At 40.2% G+C, this 18,857-nt stretch overlaps 1 protein-coding gene across 3 annotated transcripts; it reads left to right on the top strand.

Moving 5' to 3' along the window:
* The first annotated feature begins 829 nt into the window (after window positions 1-829).
* chfr (checkpoint with forkhead and ring finger domains, E3 ubiquitin protein ligase) lies at window positions 830-18,829 on the top strand. Of its 3 annotated transcripts, none has more exons than XM_085474420.1 (18): window positions 830-972; window positions 1,830-1,972; window positions 2,705-2,804; window positions 4,688-4,797; window positions 4,898-4,957; window positions 5,378-5,566; window positions 9,369-9,452; window positions 9,600-9,747; window positions 10,452-10,606; window positions 10,783-10,945; window positions 11,078-11,280; window positions 13,217-13,333; window positions 13,650-13,733; window positions 14,368-14,438; window positions 14,575-14,662; window positions 14,748-14,855; window positions 14,988-15,060; window positions 15,889-18,829. In XM_085474420.1, exons 2-18 carry the CDS (start codon window positions 1,870-1,872, stop codon window positions 15,929-15,931), a joined length of 1,899 nt encoding a protein of 632 aa, XP_085330546.1. In that variant the 5' UTR covers window positions 830-972; window positions 1,830-1,869; the 3' UTR covers window positions 15,932-18,829. The 3 variants fall into 3 exon arrangements, with proteins under 3 accessions (XP_085330546.1, XP_085330547.1, XP_085330545.1); XM_085474421.1 differs by having other exon boundaries at window positions 1,776-1,972; window positions 5,378-5,536; XM_085474419.1 differs by having other exon boundaries at window positions 1,776-1,972.
* Window positions 18,830-18,857: the final 28 nt, after the last annotated feature.

The following is an 18,857-nucleotide window of genomic DNA, read 5'->3' as shown; positions in this document are numbered from 1 at the left end:
CCCACAAATCCATATTGATTCATGTATTTCTGACAGTCCAGTATTTGAGCATGTACAGGTGCGGCGGTACGAAGCCAAGACATTTGGTTTGCAAAAATTACATTTAGAGTCGAGCTGGAACATTTTCATTACTCAAGCCTGCAGCATTCAACTTTGGAAGACCAGAAATGTCTGGAGTACTTTATCTACCTCCTCATCGTTACCTGTCAGCAGTGGAGGACAGCCAGGTGCTTCAGCTCTAAGTGTGCGTATAAGGGGGGGAAGTATCTCATCTAGAACCCAGAGGTGGGCAGATCAATCCAAATATTGATTCTATAGATACCACCGCTGGTATTGGTGTCAGATCAATACTAGGATCAATACTTTTCATCAAAACAGCCTTCTGGTTTTTTGTTTTGTTTTTTTTTTGGAAAGGAAAAATAAGCCTCAAATGAGCCTTTTTGTGTTGATTGTTACATCTGTTTTATTTATAGCCTACAGTAACTTAAACAATCAAAAATATTTACATTACCATTTGTATTCCAGCTCTCTAAAAAATCTCGGTTTCAAACCCATGAAAAGCTGAAAGATGTGTTTTGTTGTGTTAACCAAGAATTGTGGGATAGAAAAAATCGCAGGGACTTGGTGGTCATTAAAATGTGTTCAGAATTTGCAAATTGATGATAATTCGCCTCCTAAATCGTGACACGCTGCTCTCACCTACATAAGCTGCCTTTATATAATAAAAGTAAAGTATCTGTATTGGAAATACTGGCCCTGTTTTTACTTGGTGTCGTATTGATACCAGAGGAGACGCGCAGTCTGTGGGAAGTTGAACCCAGTGAATCCACGACGTGCCCCTCCTCCATCAGCTGATGACGGTCAACCCAAAGCTGGGCAGGAAGTGCATCTTGTGCCTGAAGCTAGTTGGAACATGAACGGGAGAAGCTCGTTTTCACGCAGCTTCTGGGATAACAAACTAAGCTTTTGACGGTAGGGAAACCGTTTCCGACACGACATATAAACGACGTTACAGACATTGCTAGTACTCGCACCGAAGAACTACCGTTTTTGTCTTGGTCGCAAAATATGAACGGCTGCTAATGTTAGCAGTCGCGTTAGCTTATTATTGAAGTTGTGTGTGTATACGTGTGTGTTGGTAACTCGCCGCACCTCGTATTTAAGAAGTTGTCACCTTGATAGCTGACAGTTGAAATAACCTTCCCCCCCCTAACATGTAGCAGAGCATAGTCAGCTAGTAGTTTAGCTATGTAGCAGGCAAACTCACGTATGTCAAGCTAAGCCCAGTGTCGTTAGGGGGGGTCTTCCCCCCCATCATTTCGTACCAAACTTCATGAGAGATTCGTTCAGTTTAATGTAGCTTCGCTGATGTAATAATGTGCATTTCTGCACTAACGTGTTTAGTCTGTTTGAAAACTCATCCTACACGTAAACATGATGTTTAAAACTAGATATGTTTAACAGGACTTCATAAACACAGTTCGAAGAATTATTCGGCTTAAAAAGTAATGATAAAATATTAAAAAAAAACAAAAAAAAAAACAAGCTTAGTAAAATAAATGCTGGGTTGACGTATGGCTCTTGTGTGTTAATCTGAAAAAAATAATTTCTAATTATTATTAGTGTCTATAAGAACACCAGTGTTTTTAAATGTAAGCATTTGCTTCTTGTTAACTGTTAATAGTTGGTGTGAGTGACGAAGAAATTAAAGAGCTTTGTAATTTTATCATAGGCAGAAATTTAATTTCACTTTCTCTCTGCTACCATGTTTCTAGGAAATCCCCTGAAAAAACGCCAAAGTGAAACTTGTTTTCTCTTAACTTCTGTAGAAAAAGGGGGGGGAAGAAACACAACAACGCATCCTGGGACATGGACAGTAGGAGAGGACGAGCGTGGGGGAAGCTTGTCAAAGTGGACTCCAGTGAAACTGTGATGCTGTTCAACAGTGAATGCACGGTTGGCAGAAAAAAAGGTGGTTAAGTTTGACTGTGTTTGGGAACGAGAAACGATTGGCATTAAATTCAATGCATTTTTTTTGTTTGTTTTGCTTTGTTTTTATCTCCTTTTGTTTTGAAACGCTTAATTTTCTGATGCCTATTAACAAATGACAGTCCTGTCAGGAGCGCAGACGTTGCTGTCAGTGTCTGGAGCTTTTGAAACCTCCCCCTTGAAAACACAAAGCTTTCTTTTAGTGAACCAAACTTAGACAGGCCCTTGTGATGAGAACAAAAGACATCCATCGAGAACATGCGTGCAGAATATTAAGTAGATTTTTTTTTTTGTTTGGGTTTTTACTAAAGAAAAGGTTAGGTCTATAATTCCCCGTGTCTGCTTTTGTTGTCGAGTGCTTTTTGGGGGTCTGCCTTTTTGCAATGCAAAACTGCTAGGTTTAATTAGTTTGCTTATGTCTGGGCAGCGAATGATTTAAAAATGTCACAGCAGCACAATTTCAGGTATAACATGCGATGTTTTTAAAGGCTTAAATTTGGCTAAAGATTAAAAACTCAATATAGATAGTATTGGATTAATGAAGCATTGTTATAGAATGTTTGGTGGAGGGGGATTTAAAAATATGTTTGTGCTGTAATGGTTTACAGGTGCCTTTTATAACCTATAATGTTCTCTCGAGATGGGCTTTTAAAAGCAGAAAAACTAGGAATTTCTATATTTTCATGATAGCAATTTTCATTTTTTTTGTTTCCAGGATGTTATCTTTCCTTTCCAGCGAATAAACTTGTCTCAGGGGAGCACTGCAAGATTGTGAAAGATGAAAGCTCAGGGCTGGTGTGGCTTGAAGACATGAGGTACTCCAGGCTGAACTTTTGTACCACTCATATCATTTGCTTGTTTTCCCAGTGGGCCAAACTGAATATCATTATAAAAAATAATAAGCTCTCTGCTGCACCGTTGAGTAGAAATAAAACTCTTAGAAGAAGTTGGTTGAAAAGACACTGGGAGTTATCAGAAACGTGTACCACCAGGTTGAGAATGTCCTACTGAGATAGAGGGAAAAGAAAAAGGAGACGCATACACTTTAAAGCTCCTTTTCAGTCATTCACTTTTTTCCATTAATCTGAGAGCATCGTAACTTGCTAGCCTATTATGGATTTTGCGATTTTAAACAATATATTAAGCCACCTTCCTGTTTTATAGGAATACAAGCAGCTGGCAGCCAGCTGAATCGAGTCCCCTCGAGATGTTCTCATTAACAAAGACTCATTCAGACTGATGGCAACATGTAGGCATTTATAAATTAGACCGCAGTTGTTTGCAAACTTTTGACAGTCTGTCTGAGAGTGACTGCAGTCAGTACAAGTCAGACTGTGACTGTTTGCAGAAAGGTTGCCTTTTATCAGGTGACCTGTGTAATCGCCTTGGAATCAAAAACTGTTGTTTATTAGGAGGCAGTTTTGTCAAGATAAGAGTGTTGATTTTTCAGTTGAGCTGATTTAATGTAAGTTTGTTTGGATAGTGGCACATGAGATGACTGCTTGTTCTATTCTCAGAGATTTTTCAATTCATTTAATAAAGTGTTGATATACGGAGGCCTGTATTGATACAATATGACCACAATATCACTCTGCTGGATCAGTTTTTTTCCCCCGCTGCAAAAAAATGCACATCTTCACTACCTAGTACAAAAATGGACAGTTCACACACTGAATATTTAAGTGGGACATGGTGAGCATTAGTTCGTATTTGTTCATAATGCCCCTTTGTAAAGCAGACGTATAAGCTAGGGCTGCTCTATTATGGCAAAAATGATAATCACGATTATTTTCACTGATATTGAGATCTCGATTATTTGACGATATTTAACAATAACAATGTATTGAATAATGACTTTAAAGATTGTCAAAAATATATATAAAATAGTGTGCAAATACTGATAACAGTGCAAATGTTTGCAATATAAGAAATCAATGAAAAATGTAAACATCTATGTTTAGTGAACTTTGCAGTGTTGCTCTGTGGTGCAGCTACGACACCGTAGCAAAGTTTACACACTATGTCTACTTGACCCACGTCTGACTCCGCCAACCCATAATGTTTCCACACCACTGAAGTTTTTTACCTCTCTTTTCAACCAACAGCAGTCACTCTCCTCTCCAAATAACTTCTGCTGAGCTTTCCGAGCTTCCCTCGGGTCCTCTTAATCAGCGGTCCCCAACCCCCGGGCCTCGGACCGGTACCGGTCCGTGAGTCGTTTGGTACCGGGCCGCGAGAGTTGAGGCTCAGGTGTGAAATGTATGGTTTTCAGGGTTTTCAGCGTTATTTTGTTATCGTTTTTATCGTTAACTCCGTTTTCCTGGGTCTTTTCACGTGTGTTATGAATAAATCTAATTTTTTTTCGGTACCGGTACTAGTTTTATTTTGTTGTATTTATCCGCGACACCTTAAAGGCCGGTCCATGAAAATATTGTCGGGCATAAACCGGTCCGTGGCGCAAAAAAGGTTGGAGACCGCTGCTCTTAATTGTTGTGACACGTGTTCGAAACGCAGAGAGGTGCGCTCGATTTGTCACACGGAGCAGCGCGAGAGGAAAGCACGAGGGAGGGGCTAATAATCGGCTCAGTCATTTTTAATGATCGTTGAAAGCCCAGATCGTAATCGTGATTAAAATTCGATTAATTGAGCAGCCCTAGTATAAGCAGTATAGTTAAATATCATGTCTGTCTGTCCGTAGCACTAATGGCACAGTGATCAACATGTCCAAACTGGTCAAGAAACAAACTCACATGCTGCAGAATGGCGATGTCATCTACTTTGTGTACAGGAAAAGTGAACCTGAACAAAGTGAGTTTTGAATTTGTGAACTATAACAATGATATATTATTTTGTATGTGTGTATATGAAGACAAAAACGCGTACGCTGTGTGCTCTTGCCACCCTGTAGACATCGCCTATGTTTACCACTCCATCAAACTGGATCAAACCGCTTCACAACACAATTATGGTGAGTACCTGAGTAGTTCCCCACAGTTAATTTGTCAAAAGGAGCTAATTACACAAACCAGCCACAACACACAACATTAAAACCACCTGGCTAATGTTGTGAAGGTACCCCTTTGTGCTACCAAAACACACTCAGTTTCTGGGAGCCCTGCCTGTCCTTAAAGTGTCCTGTGGTGTCCAGAGCTGGTCGGTATCAGTGCTTGGTGGGTGGTACATGCCACTTAGTTACATGAATGCAATGGGCTACTGTTCACCAGCAGCATATTACACAAAAGCAACACGATCAAAACGAGTCACTTCATCTGTCTGTGATTTTAATGTTGTGGCTGAACTCGGTAGATCTTTACTTCTGTTTGTTTTGTTAGTCATCTCCCACTCTGTACTCAGACTTCAGCCCACAGCCGTCCTCCTCCTCTTCCAGGTTCAGAGATGGCCCTCTCTGTAGAGCCTGTAATGCTCTCAAAGGCTCCTCGGGATGCAACTCAGGAGGAACCTCAACCCTCTACCTCTGCTTCACACTTCTGTATTGAGACTGCTTACTCTTCTGGTGCCATGGCAACCACAGGCTCTCCTGTGACTGGTGGGTTCTCTACTCACGCACTTTTAAAAGGTTGGTGTGCAAAAGGACAGCGGGGAGTATTCATAAGATTAAAAATCACTCTTTAAAGTCTTACATTATGTACATTTACCGTTTGGAGCTTCTCTAAATTACTTTACGTCTTCAAATAGAAAAAGCGTTAACAGCCACGTCTTTTGAATGAAATGATAAATGGGCCGCTTCTTATATAGCATGTTTCTACTCTACTTGAACACTTGAGCTCTTTATACAACATGCTTCATTCACACAAGCACTCCTTTGTATGTCCAAGTGCTTTCTAGCTAACATTGTGATGATCCAGGAGCAGCCTTCCCAAGGATATGCTCTGGCATGCAGACTTTAGCAGCCAGCGGTCGAACCACCAACCTTCCGATTAATAGATGACCTGCTCCAGGGCCAAACACAAAAAGCATTTTTTTCTGAAATATTACAATACCTAAATACAGATTTGACACAGCACTGAACCCTGATAGCACCTGCGCTTTCTCGCCCACTCTTCTGTCAGAAAGCAAGCTGACACACTCACTGCAGTGGGACACGTTGCCTCGCCTACTCATTCACTCACTGCGCTGTCTTCTTATTTTAATTTTCTCATTTGCTCCGGTTACTTGTTTGGATTTGGTGTTAAAAACAAGTGCAGAGTCTCTCTGACCGGTTTTGGTGCATAAAGAAACTGATGGAACGCTGTTTCAAAATATTTCAGCTTTAAATCAAAGAACATTAAGATGAGAAACTCAAGTGTTGCAACTTCTGACAAAACAAAAAGCACCACATTCACATGTTTGTAGTTATCTTTTAATAAATAATAACCCCCCCATGACCTCAGAAATGGTTTATCAGTGATATATAAGTATTGAAGTTGAAATTCTATTCTTTTTGCTTTGTATTTACTCCAAGTGAGATCAGTAAAGCTGGAGGACAGTCTTTGTGTTGGTGTTTCAGGAAATGTATCTAATTGATCTCACAGGATGGGTCATCAATTACAACATTTCTACACTGTAAAATATTAAAAGGGCTAATGTGAGGAATTTAGAATAAGACATCAGGCTGTTTACACATGACCAGTTAATTAGAAATTATAGGTGCACTTTATAAATTCCCCTAAACTGCAGTAAGTTACGAGATTTTCTCTCACTCAAACAGCTACAGTGAAAGCTTCTGCTACTGGAAGGAGGGACAGATAATTAAATGGAGATGAGCTGCTATACCTGCCTGAATCTGATATAATTTACCTTACCAACCAAACACAGGTGCAACAGATTCATAAAAAACGACGAATGCCATGTTCTCACATCATTTTCTAGTATTTTTATAACATCAGCCTTGTTCTTCTTTCCACTCGTCACAGTTTTCTACTTCTAACTGCTTTTTTTCATACTGAAGGCTCATACTGGTTTGTGGCTTTGAGCTGGAGATATTTTTACCTTTAGCCACTTTATTCTTGTTAGCGTGTTTTTAAATTTCCATGTTAATGAGGGAAGGTGATTTCAGCGTCTGATCAGGTTTGCTGTTAAGAATATTTTCATGCTTTACCAAACTTCATGTTTTCACATGGTAGCTTGTGGCTGCTGTGAGTGTGTGTTGAGCATCTGATATATGGGAGGGTGACCAGCCGGTTGGTCTGACTCAGAACACTGAAAATTGGTCAATCGGTGCATCTCTATTAGGAAAAATGGCAGCGTTTAATAAAAGTGTGTTTCAGATAAATCCCCGGTACACTCTGCATTTGAGGTATACAAAGCCCCTTGTGCCTGCTGCATGGACTAACTACAGGATCTTTAGATTGCTTTGGTGGGAATAGTGTTCTGTGGTCATGGCTCTCAGAAGTTTGTTGCAGGGAACTCCTTAGAAAGACAACAATACTATTTTCTCCAGATGAGACAAGTAAAATATGTGTTAATTGCTGAGCAGTAGAGATGCTATTTGGTGGCTTTCTGTACTTCTGAGCAGAGCAATGTGAGCAGTTTTCTCCTGCTTTTGTTCCACATGTAGCTTCAGCTCTTTGATGGAGAGAGTCCAATAAACGTGGACTAAAACTGGCATTCCCATTTTCCCAATTTCTCTAATTCCTCTGGAAGGCAGCCACCAAATAGGTCATATTAATATAGTCCCTGTGTAGTTTGTTTTAGCTGTCTAAAGTCTGGTTGTTATTGCTTTAAAAAATTATAATATTGCAGGTGTTTAGTAAAATATAGTTGTAGAAATGAATATTGAGAATAATAATAATGTAATTGTTCTGACATAAATTGGTACCACCAGCTCATGTGTTTTGACAGTGTGACGGATGATTAACTGCTGTAGAGGAGCAGACAGTGAGCTGTGAGGACTCTGTGCTGCTTTTTGAAACTCTGATTACAGTTAGTGAGGGAAGAAGATGATTTACAGCTGATCAATACTGAACTTTACGCTAATTCAGCTTTATTGTTTGGCACGTGTCCAGCTGGTCATTATTGATTATATCTGGCCCGGTGTTTAACTGCCATTTCTGTCTGCTTTCATCTGCTTTGTGTATTGATTTGTTTCTCAATCTTGAAATCTTAGGTTCAGAGTACTCTGCTGGTACGGTGCCATTTTCTTTACAGTCACTCTCTGCAGTAAATAAACAAAGATGATTATGGTAAAAGAAGCTATCCTCAGCAGAGTTATGATACATGGTCAATAGAAGTCATTTCATCCATGTTTTGCCAGAACACAAAAGGCCAATGAGAATAATACCATGCTGAACCAATCACGTGGCTGGAATAGTTGGTCATATCAGGTTAGGCTAACAGATCAGCTCCATGGAAACACTTGTGTTACCTGCATACATCTTGTACACCCTCAGCTGTTTAACACCTGCTCATTATTCGGGACACACAACCATGTTAGCTGGTCACAGATTACCAAGTGACACTGTCTGCTCAATAGAACCTCACAATATGACTTTATTTTTTTTTTTTAATTCAAACTAAGTAAATGTTCCTTATCTTACACCAGCTTAGGCAGCTGGGCTGCTGGTACCTTGTGTTCACACTCAAAATAACTTACCTGATTTAAAATGAATAAACGTGATTTTAAAAAGAGAACAGTCTGAAAGTTTCACAAAAAGCCAGGTTGGTATCATTTGTTTCCAACAGGTTGGTAAGTAAGTGCTGTTTATTTTTTCAGCATGACACGTTTGTTGTAGGTTAGAGCACTTGGAGTTGATATGTGTTTTAACATAGAGCTGCAGTGCCGACCAGCGTGTCTGAAGTTTGATGGGATTAAAGACTCCTACAAACACATAAAGTCGCGCTCACCACCACTAAATGCACTTAACTGCAAATGTGATCTCGGCAACATTACAGAACAATGCTTACGTCAAAAATAAATGGATTTAGTAAACTGGACACTGGTGTCATACTTTGCTACCACATCAGGTTTCTGGTCAAGTAGCACAGCTGATCCATATACGAGCCTCACTGGCCACCTCGTTTATATAATACGGCTCTTGTGTTTCTCAGAATTTGTATTTGTTTATTTATGTATTATTTATTTGCTTGAACCACAGTTGACTGAATGTCTGGTAGTTTGCTTTTGTTTATCCTTGAAAGTTTGTGGGATTATTTAAAATACAGCTGTAAAACGGTCTACAGTATAATTTTCATGTTCCACTTGCACTAAAAAAATAAAGAGAGAGAGATGGATGGATAGTCATGTATTGGTTGATCCAATAAATTTAGACCAGACTAAACTTAATTGGAAAATGTTGTAATCTGTGATCTATTAAAAACAAGTAGTTTAGAGCATTGAAGTCATTATTTGACCCACAACTGTTGTTCTTTTGTCTCATTAGGCCAAGCTAACGATCCAACCACTACACAGGAGGAAGAAACAGAAAACCTGGAGCCAACAAGCAAGAGGAGGAAAACCGATGATGGTTAATGAATATGTTACTTTGAGATTAAACTAGATTCCCTTAACTTCTCTGATTTTGTCAGAGCCATCATGTTCCAAGCCACATTTCATTTTAATCTCACGCTTTGTGTGTGTTCTGATTTATAATGTGCACCTACTGTGTTTACAGATAAATCTTATGAATTAGGTGTGCCATGCAGCTCAAGGCCAGAAGTGGTTAGTTCCTCAAAACCACCAGTAGAAGGGACTAAGACAGATAAGATGGAGGAAAGCTTGACATGTGTTATCTGCCAGGACCTGCTACATGACTGTGTCAGGTGACCTGATTTATTTCTTTTTCCTTTCATGTTTAAGTTACAATAAAAATAAAAAGGTGGTGTCTGCTTCTGCCCAACAGTATATGTGGCAAAAATAGTGTTTGTGCAATTCTAACAAGCTTGAAACAAAGCACACAGGGTGTTGACCTGTCGCTCGCTTTAGCCTCTTTTCTACTGGTACTTAACTAGACTACTCAATTTCAGTCGCTTTCCATTACAATTGAACAGTATCTCAGTGTGCATGAGATCGCTATAATTTCTGCCTTTAGGTAGAAACCAAGAACAATAACAGGTGGTCACATTTCCCTAAATGAAGCCATTGGATGGAGCTGTAAAACCCGCACGGTGCAAATTACCCTGTCTAGGTGTAGTGCAGCTATGGTAGTCGTTTGCAGCGATATGAAAGTAGTTGCATGTAGATAGCAGGTAGCTATACTTTCTATTGGCGGTAGAAATAGTCCTTTATGTGCCTGGTCCAAGGTGTTTAGAGTGATGTGAGTGAGCAGTATGGTGGGAACCAAGTAGAAAGTCTCACCAGGGTGCTTCCTCATTTACCTCACCTCCAGCAATGCTCATGGAGCAATGACTAGGATCATTATTAAATGGTAGAACCTGGTTAATCTCTTTGCAGCTTCCAGCTGTTGGGAATGTCTGATCCTATGCCAATAAAGGTGTGGGTTTGGTTTTTTCTTTTTTTCCTGTAGTTTGCAGCCTTGCATGCATGTCTTCTGTGCTGCCTGCTATTCTGGCTGGATGGAACGCTCTTCCCTTTGCCCCACCTGCCGCTGCCCTGTGGAGAGGATTCATAAAAACCACATTCTCAACAACCTGGTAGAGGCCTACCTCATCCAGCATCCAGGTGTGCACAGTGGACCCCCCTTTTTTTTAAGTCTTATTTTGCTCTTTGCCCTCAGCCACTGTAAACCTGCACAGATTTTTGTCTTTTTGTGTACCATTGATGAAACACGAGAGATCGGCGCACTTAACTTTACTTGATTTCCTTAATGAGCTCATTCTAAACAAACTGTCCCACAGAAAAGTGTCGCAGCGAGGACGACCTGAAAAGCATGGACAGCCGTAACAAGATAACTCAGGACATGTTGCAGCCAAAAGTTGAGCGCTCTTTCTCTGATGAAGAGGGCAGTTCAGATTACCTCTTTGAGCTCTCTGATAATGACAGTGACTCCTCAGATATTAGGTAATAAATCAGTAATAAACCTGACATGTAGTTTTGTTTCTTCTGTTGTTTCAAATCATATTTTTCTGTAAAATCATTTTAGATAGGTGTTGTAGCGAACAAAATCTTATTGTGATGGCTCCTTGTCTCCAGTCAGCCTCTGGTGATGTGCAGACAGTGTCCTGGCTACAGGAGTGATGTGAACCAGCTCCTCTTTGCTTCGAGCTCAAGCTACTGGTTCCCTGGTCTGCCAAGTCTACAGCCTATGCCTCCACCTCCCAACCCAGTTAGCGAGGAGGCGGCTGCAAAGGCCTCAGCAGAGATGCCCTCAACATCCTCGGATAATAATAATGAGTGTAAGTTAGAGGAAAAATCAAAGATTTTAGGAAATGTAATAAAATAACCGCTATTGCTCAGCTATAGATGCCGTCGTGTCACCACTGTGTCTGTTTTTCTGTAAATAGTGGCATAAATAGTAGGGGTGCAACCGTTCGATACAGTGCTTTCGGTTCGGTACGCATATGTATCGAACAATACAACATTTGTAATTTATTTTATCAACTTTCCTTCTGACGATGCTGTCTGTGTTGAGCGCTCAGTGACTCTGCGTTCGACTACTCCGCCTAGGCTGCACTGTCGAGCGCAGATCCACTGAGCGCTCAACACAGACAGCATCATCAGAAGGAAGAGCGCAGGGCAAGCTAGCAAGACAGAAGTTAAGCTCTCCTTGCAAGATGGACCTCCCCCATCCTCATTCAGATCTGGCATTTGGAATTATTTTGGTTTTCATATGACGTATGACCCTGAAGGTAAGCGAGTCATGGACTAAAGTAAAACAGTATGTTGGATGTGCCATGCAATGCTCAATTACATGGGTGGGAACTAGTGTGTTAGCGCAGTTAGCTCGTTAACGTGTTGGCCGTCTAGCCCCATGCACAGGGCGATCGGCGGTAGCTCGTTAACGGAGATTTGCTGTGTTGTGGCGTTAAGGTCATTTCAACGAGATTAACCTGAAAGCACTAGTGGGAACACAACGAATATGACTGCACATTTACGCCGACATCATCCTAGTGCAAAGACAAAAACAACAAGCATGCTACTAACTTTAGCCGAGTCACTTAGACAGCTGTTAGCACATGATTCTCCTTATGCTGCTGAGAATATAGCCCAGAAGAAGTGGATAGTATAGCTTTTATTTTGGAAAGAGCCATTTCTCTGTAATAAACTCTCTTTTCCAAAGATGAGTGATTCCTCAATCAGATACAGGGCTTGCAATATCGCTAGCCCGACGTCCCGGAGCTAGCGATTTTTTCAGTCGGGCTACCAAAATCTATCTCTTCCCTGCCCGTCGGGCTATTGTAGGAAAAATATATGTCAATGCTTTTGCATTCTTTCGGAAATGTAGCTGGGTAATTATGTCATTGGCATCGGTGAGCCACTGTCAATATGTGACATATTGAAATCGCGTTTGAATTTGCGCTTGTTTTTTTGCTTTCACTTTGCAATCTCGCGAACTGTGTATAGAGAGTGACAGCACTGATCTGTGAGTGATGAAAATTTGTGCACCAATTCCTCTGACATCGTCTTATTAATTGTTAGCTTACTATGCAAACATGACAAGTGAAATCTCCCGCAGCAAGCTTAAACATGTGAGAGGTTGATCGCGCAGAGAATCGCTGAGCTTATGTGAGTGAGTGTGTAAAAGCATTTCAGTTCTGCTGAGCCAAATAAGACAGGTCAGGGTGAAGAAGTGACAGCCAAAGAAAAGCTTACCACAAAACGGAGAAGTTATGACAAATCAGACTATAAGGCAAAAAGAAAGTGCAGCTTTATGGTTTCATGGACAAAAGAATTTCTGTGGCTGCAATATGACGAGCTAAATAACCAGGGCTGCACATAAGTGGTCCGCAGGTGCGCATTCGCTGTCAAAATAAAAAACACGCACAAGGGTTAGGGTTAAATTTAAAAACTGTACTTTTGAGTTAAAATATATATTTATAATTTTAATAAATGACAAATTAAAAAGGCATGAACATTTTTTTGTATCGAAAAAATATCGAACCGTGACACCAAAGTATCGAACCGAACCGTGAATTTTGTGTATCGTTGCACCCCTAATAAATAGGCGTCTTTGTGGTTGGCACTCTAACACCAAACGCGTTAAACAAGAATGATTGTGTGGTCAGACAGTGCATGTTAAAGCCCCCTTTAGCACAACAGCAACATTTCTCCTGATTTGCTAACACATCTTTGCATCTTGGCTCTTGTCCAACACTTCTTTCCTGCCTGCAGCTCCTCAGGAGTACCGCTGCCCCCCTCAGGGCTGCCATCTCATATGCACCTGCTGCCTCCAGCCAATGCCAGACAGACGGGCCGAGCTCGGCAACCAGCAGGTTATTGCTCAACAATGTGAGTGGCATCAACACCTGTTAGTCCGTCTGCTGAAATGTAACGTCTGCGTTGACTGAATATGATTGACTACAATTTGACTGTCACTCAGAAATTTGCATGCAACTATAGTGAAATGCAAAGAGATCATGTCAGATAATACAAGACTGTAAGCCGGTGCACAGTGGACTGTGTAAGGCTGCTCTGTTTATGTAGCCTTGTGGTATGTATTCTATATAGAATCGACTGATGGATAAATTCCAAATTTGTGAGTCATATCATATCTATAAATAGATTTTTTTGCACCTTAGATGGATGATTTGTGGTGTTTTGGCAGGTGTGCTGTGCCAACGACCTTTCTGTCATATGTACTGGGGTTGCCAGAGGATCGGTTGTCAGGGCTGTCTGGCTCGATTCTGTGGTATGTATCTGTTTGAGCGAAATAGCTCCAGGATATCCTGTGTTCACTGTAAACCTTCACCCTTGTGGGATTTGTTTTGGCCTCTAATTGAAAGGACTGAATCCTGAATAGTGCCCAAATCCAATATTTGTATTTTTCTTTTTTCCTATTATATGAACTATGTTTACAAAAATCCTAAACACTAGACGTAGCATTATTTTATGGTGAATACAGTGTATGATCTAACACTCTGAAAATGTATTATTATTATTATTATTAGAGGCATTAAACTATAACTGGTATGTTTTTCAATAATAAGAGTTCATTAAGTACAGTACTGTAGCAGCTAAACAGTTGAGATAAAGCACTACTCCTAAAGAGCTTTACACAATACTGTAAAAACACAGTATTTGCAGCAGATGAACAGTATCTGAAATTCATTACCTTAAGAAAAACAGCACTCATTCCCATTCAAAGCCTTTTTGTTGTCAACTGTTGTCTTTTTAACACATTTAAAAAAACTCTCCAAAAACTGTTTGTTGTTTTTACTCTGAAATTTAAATTAAAATTTGAAATGGTCTGAGAACTGTGAATCAGCTAATTCATTAGTGTTATTATTATGTTGACAATTAAAATCCACTTTGCATTTTTTCAGACCTCAACCTGACTGACAAATGCCTGGATGGTGCGCTGAACAACAATAACTACGAATCAGAGGTCCTCCGGGTAAGATGGACTTGTATCCATTGTTTTATGAGTCAGTATTTTCGTTGACCACTTATTTCCAGTGCAATAGTTAATGCAGTCATCTTACAACCTGTGACCTGTATGTCAGCATGTACTCTTTCCATCCTTCCACCAGAACTACTTATCCTCCAGGGGGCAGTCTTGGAAAGATCTGCTGAAGGACTCTTTGCAGGGTTTACAGCAAGGAAACTACCTTCTGACAGGTGAGTCCACTGAAAGTGAGTGCTGCAGATGCACTGTACACAGTGCTGTTTAGAATCAGAGCAATAACACTCGATCTTCTCTCAGATTGTCGTATCTCTGCAAACGCCATCCTGTGTTTCTGCTGTGGCCTGCGAGCCTTCAAGGAGCTGGCCTACAAATACAGACAGAACATCCCTTCATCTGAATTGCCAGGTCAGAAAATCCTACTAAATAATTTGTGACAAAAGTTCAAGTGCTCCTTTTTTTTTTTTTTTTTTTTAACTTTTTTTTTTAAATATATCTAAACCTTTGCTGTACTAACCTCATTAAATATTCTGTCTTCAGCTACTGTAACGTCTCGTCCAGACTGTTACTGGGGACGTAACTGCCGCACGCAGGTGAAGGCGCATCATGCAGCGTAAGTCAGTGAAACTGAAGTTGCTGACACTATGTAATGTAATGCCATTTAGATTTTTTCTTGCTGTCAGTAGATCTAATTAAAAAAAGCTGCTGACCAGCAAGAAGTGCAAGCCCGTCATTGTTGTCATCATTATAATGCCAAGGAGCCCAACTGCACACAGCAACCCAAAGCAAATGCACTGTAACACTAATATGTGCCCCGCTTTTCTATTTGATATGATATGCATGCATAATGATAATTGTATATTGGACGTCAAATGGATAACGTTATGCAAATTGAGTTTGTTTGCCGTTTCAGATCAGCTTCTATGCATTTATACGCTTAGTTTGAATAGTTACAGCTTGGTTAGGTACTAATACTCTAATGCCAAGTACTTATTTATTTTAGTAATAAATATATGGAAGCACAATGCATTCACTTGACAAAATAGTGTCCCATTTGCCTAAAATAACAAGATAATTATCCCAGAAACTCAGATTAATGACCCCAGCTCTAGTGCAGTTGGAAACGCTGGGAGATGGTGGCATCTTTGAGTGATCCTGATGGTGTTGTTACAGGCTGTCTAGCAGACGTAGCAGTGTTTCTCAATATGGCGTTAAGATGTATAACGGTGCGTTACACTCGATTAAAACATTAGAGCTCCAAGACACCGTGGTGTTTTTCACTCCTCTTGCCACTAGGTGGAGTCCTTGTATAAACTGCCAGATAATTCTTCATGTTTTAAAGATCTGTGCCAGCTTGTTTTAGTTCCTCTCACCTCATTTGACATTTGCCTTTACAAGCAAATCTTACACCACTTTTCCCCCCTCTTTATTTTAATTTCAGGAAATTCAACCACATCTGTGAGCAGACGCGTTTCAAGAGCTGAAGCAGCAGCGTGGCTCGTCTTCCCTCAGCCGTGTCAAATTGACATAACTGAACATCTCGTACATTCGAGGAGGCACAATCACTTTTTGCATCCATTGTTGCTAACCGCTTTATGCAATAATCCCAGTCAGATATTACAATCAAGTCTCTATGTACAGCAGTGGCAAGGGTGTCTCTTCAGTAACACTATGCACATTCATATAGAATTAATTGCAGAGTTCAGAAATGTGTGACGCTGCTTCTCGGAGTGAAGACCTTAATAGATAATTTACACAATGCTGCCATTTAAATTCTCATCTGTTTTTCTTACATTATCTGCCATAAGCGGGTAATCAGCTATTATTTGCCTGAGCAGTTCATTTATTTGTAAGGTGAAGTAATTAGGTTCTCCCTAATAAATCTGTCCTCCAGCATGTGCAACAAAAAAATAATGCGAATAAGGCAATCTGTATGGATTAGAGCCATACATGCTTACAAGCGCTTTCTATGTACCCCCTTAGCCTGGGTAAGTTGAGGCTTAATAGCCCTTATGTGTATTGATGTTCATTAGCTCTCTTACTCGGTGTAGAATCCAGAGCTTCCTGCAACATGATGCTGATGAAAATATGTTGATGTCATTAGGGGGAAACAATGATGAGTAGTGTTAAGTAACAGAAATTGTATCATGTTTATTGGGCCAAGAGAACCAAAACTGCTGAATTTAAACAATATTATTAAATGTAAATGCACAACCTCCAAGGGTCTTTTTCACAAGGGCATTAGTCTGTTTCCAGGCAAAGGTGAAAAGCCATGTATAAGCAGCTTTCACATAATGGTGTAGATTTGTAATCCCATGTGATATCTGTGTAGGACTTTGTCTGTGGGTAGGGGATCATTGACTTGTAACACTGCCAGAGGGCCTGGAGGCCTCTGTTGTGTGCTTTTGCTCTGGATAATCATCTCCAAAGTGATTAAAGTATAGTAGGAGGAGCGCCTGGCGAGAGATGCGTGGGAAGGGCTAATCTGTGATGAAATGCACGGTTGCGTAGAACAGAGGGAAAAATAGATTGCACTCCAAGCAGCTAGTAATAGTTAAATCTTTAGTAGCATGGAGGTTTGACATACTGCTCCTGCAGCATGTAGTTACTGAACAGTTGTGCCAATACAAACACAACAGTGCATTCTGTTGTAAAGTTGTCATTTGCAGTGATTGCAGCTACGTGTTATTAAGGCTTACCTTAGTTGACTTTGTTGGATTTTGTCCAGTTTTTCTCTGGTTCTTTCCTCAGGTACAGAAAGCTGCTGGTTTTTGTTTCATTTGCAGTATAACCATGTTTGGTGGTTCAAAATTCTGTTAAGTCCTATTGAATCCAGTGACCATTTGTTCATCATCACCCAAGTGTCAGAAACGCATGCAAACATGCACAGAGAACTTTTGATGTCTACTGTAAAGGTTGACAAATCAGCCTCTTATGGCCTTATTTAGTGTGGCCAGATTTAAGCGTGCACACTCATAGGGGCCTTATATTTAAATACAAGGATGAAGGAGTAGTCTGTTAGTTGACTTTTACCTAGAGTCACTGTAGAAAGTGCTGGAGGATGATGTAGAAGCTGTTAAAGCAGGTGTTAGCTGTCATCCAGTACATTTTGTGTGAGTTCACTGGTGGTATTGTTTTTCTACATTTATGTAGTATTTTAGTTGACTTGAAGAGAAAACAAAAACGTACTGAGTCTAAAAAAAATCTTAGTGTTTATTTTTTACTGCTGAGAATCTTTGCACATATTGTCGGCTCATTTTTATTTTGCTGGATTATATCGAGCATCATGGGAAAACTGTCTGTATCCAGTGTATGGGATATAAGTAAGGCTCATAAATTCTGATGAGTAATCATGAAAACTTCCATTCCAGACTGAGATGTGAAGGAGAAATGCAGTAGCCAAGAAAAAAATCTCTTTGATAATTTGAACCAGTTGCTCGAGTGTGGTTTATTAAGATTAACATTTTCTGCGGTTAATGTGGATGAAACGTGTCGTTTGGGAATCATCAGGTTTTCATTAGCGTACTGATAGAAAAATTGAATTGTGAATGGGGCGTTTCCCTGGCCTCTGCCTGAGCTCCTGATTTGAATTTGTTACGTTAGTGGTTTAGGTGTTTCTTGTCCTTTCTTTTACCCCCTCGGTTATGGTGCATCTACGTTAGCATTCCTCAGCAGCTCAGGCCCTCAGCACAAGCCCGGTCGATCCCCTGATAGAGTGGCTGAGTTTTAATTATTCCCTACAGGAGATCTGGGGACCCTAAGCCAACAACAGTCCCAAGCCGCTCCAATCAGGAATTAGTATTAGAGGACTTTGGAGAAGTGCTTTGCATTCTCCTTTGAATGGTGTGTGTTTGGGGGGAATGATTGTTATGTTGTATACTAAGGCAAATATTTACTCACTTTGTGTGCAAAAGTCTGGACCAAGCTGCTCAGCAGTATGGAAGAGGCAGGTTTCATTCTACCTCAGCACAGCTCCCAGGAAAGTGGGAACAAACAGGCATCTGTCACAGTAACATCAGCTAAGAGCTGCACATCTGTCGGTGCGAGAGATGAACGAATTTTCGGATGCCTAAAAACTATTTGCAATGCACTATTTGAACAATTAGTCTGGACTATAATCAACTGCTAGTGTGAGCAGCACTTGGCACATGCAGAAAGTGTTTGGTTTTCATTATGAGAAGTCTCTTCACACTGTTGTATTCTACAATTGTCTTTGAAAAATGCGTATGGATCTGATTTTGCTGTTAATCTTTACCATTAAAAAAATGATACCTGAAAGAAAAACTGACTTGTTTTTGTTAACTTTGAGTTTCTGTAACCTTTGAACATGTGATTTCAGTGCAAATCTTCATTCTGACTTTGAATGGTTTCAAACAAGTTTTTACTCTGTGTAGCTCTGAGTTAATCAAC

This window comes from Copadichromis virginalis, linkage group LG12, assembly GCF_057382275.1.
Source record: "Copadichromis virginalis isolate Kocher_CV1m ecotype Utaka linkage group LG12, C_Virginalis_male_GT1.1, whole genome shotgun sequence".
NCBI classification, from domain to species: Eukaryota; Metazoa; Chordata; class Actinopteri; order Cichliformes; family Cichlidae; genus Copadichromis; species Copadichromis virginalis.
The sequence above is the reverse complement of the archived record's forward strand: the minus strand, read 5'-3'. Positions and strand labels throughout refer to the sequence as shown.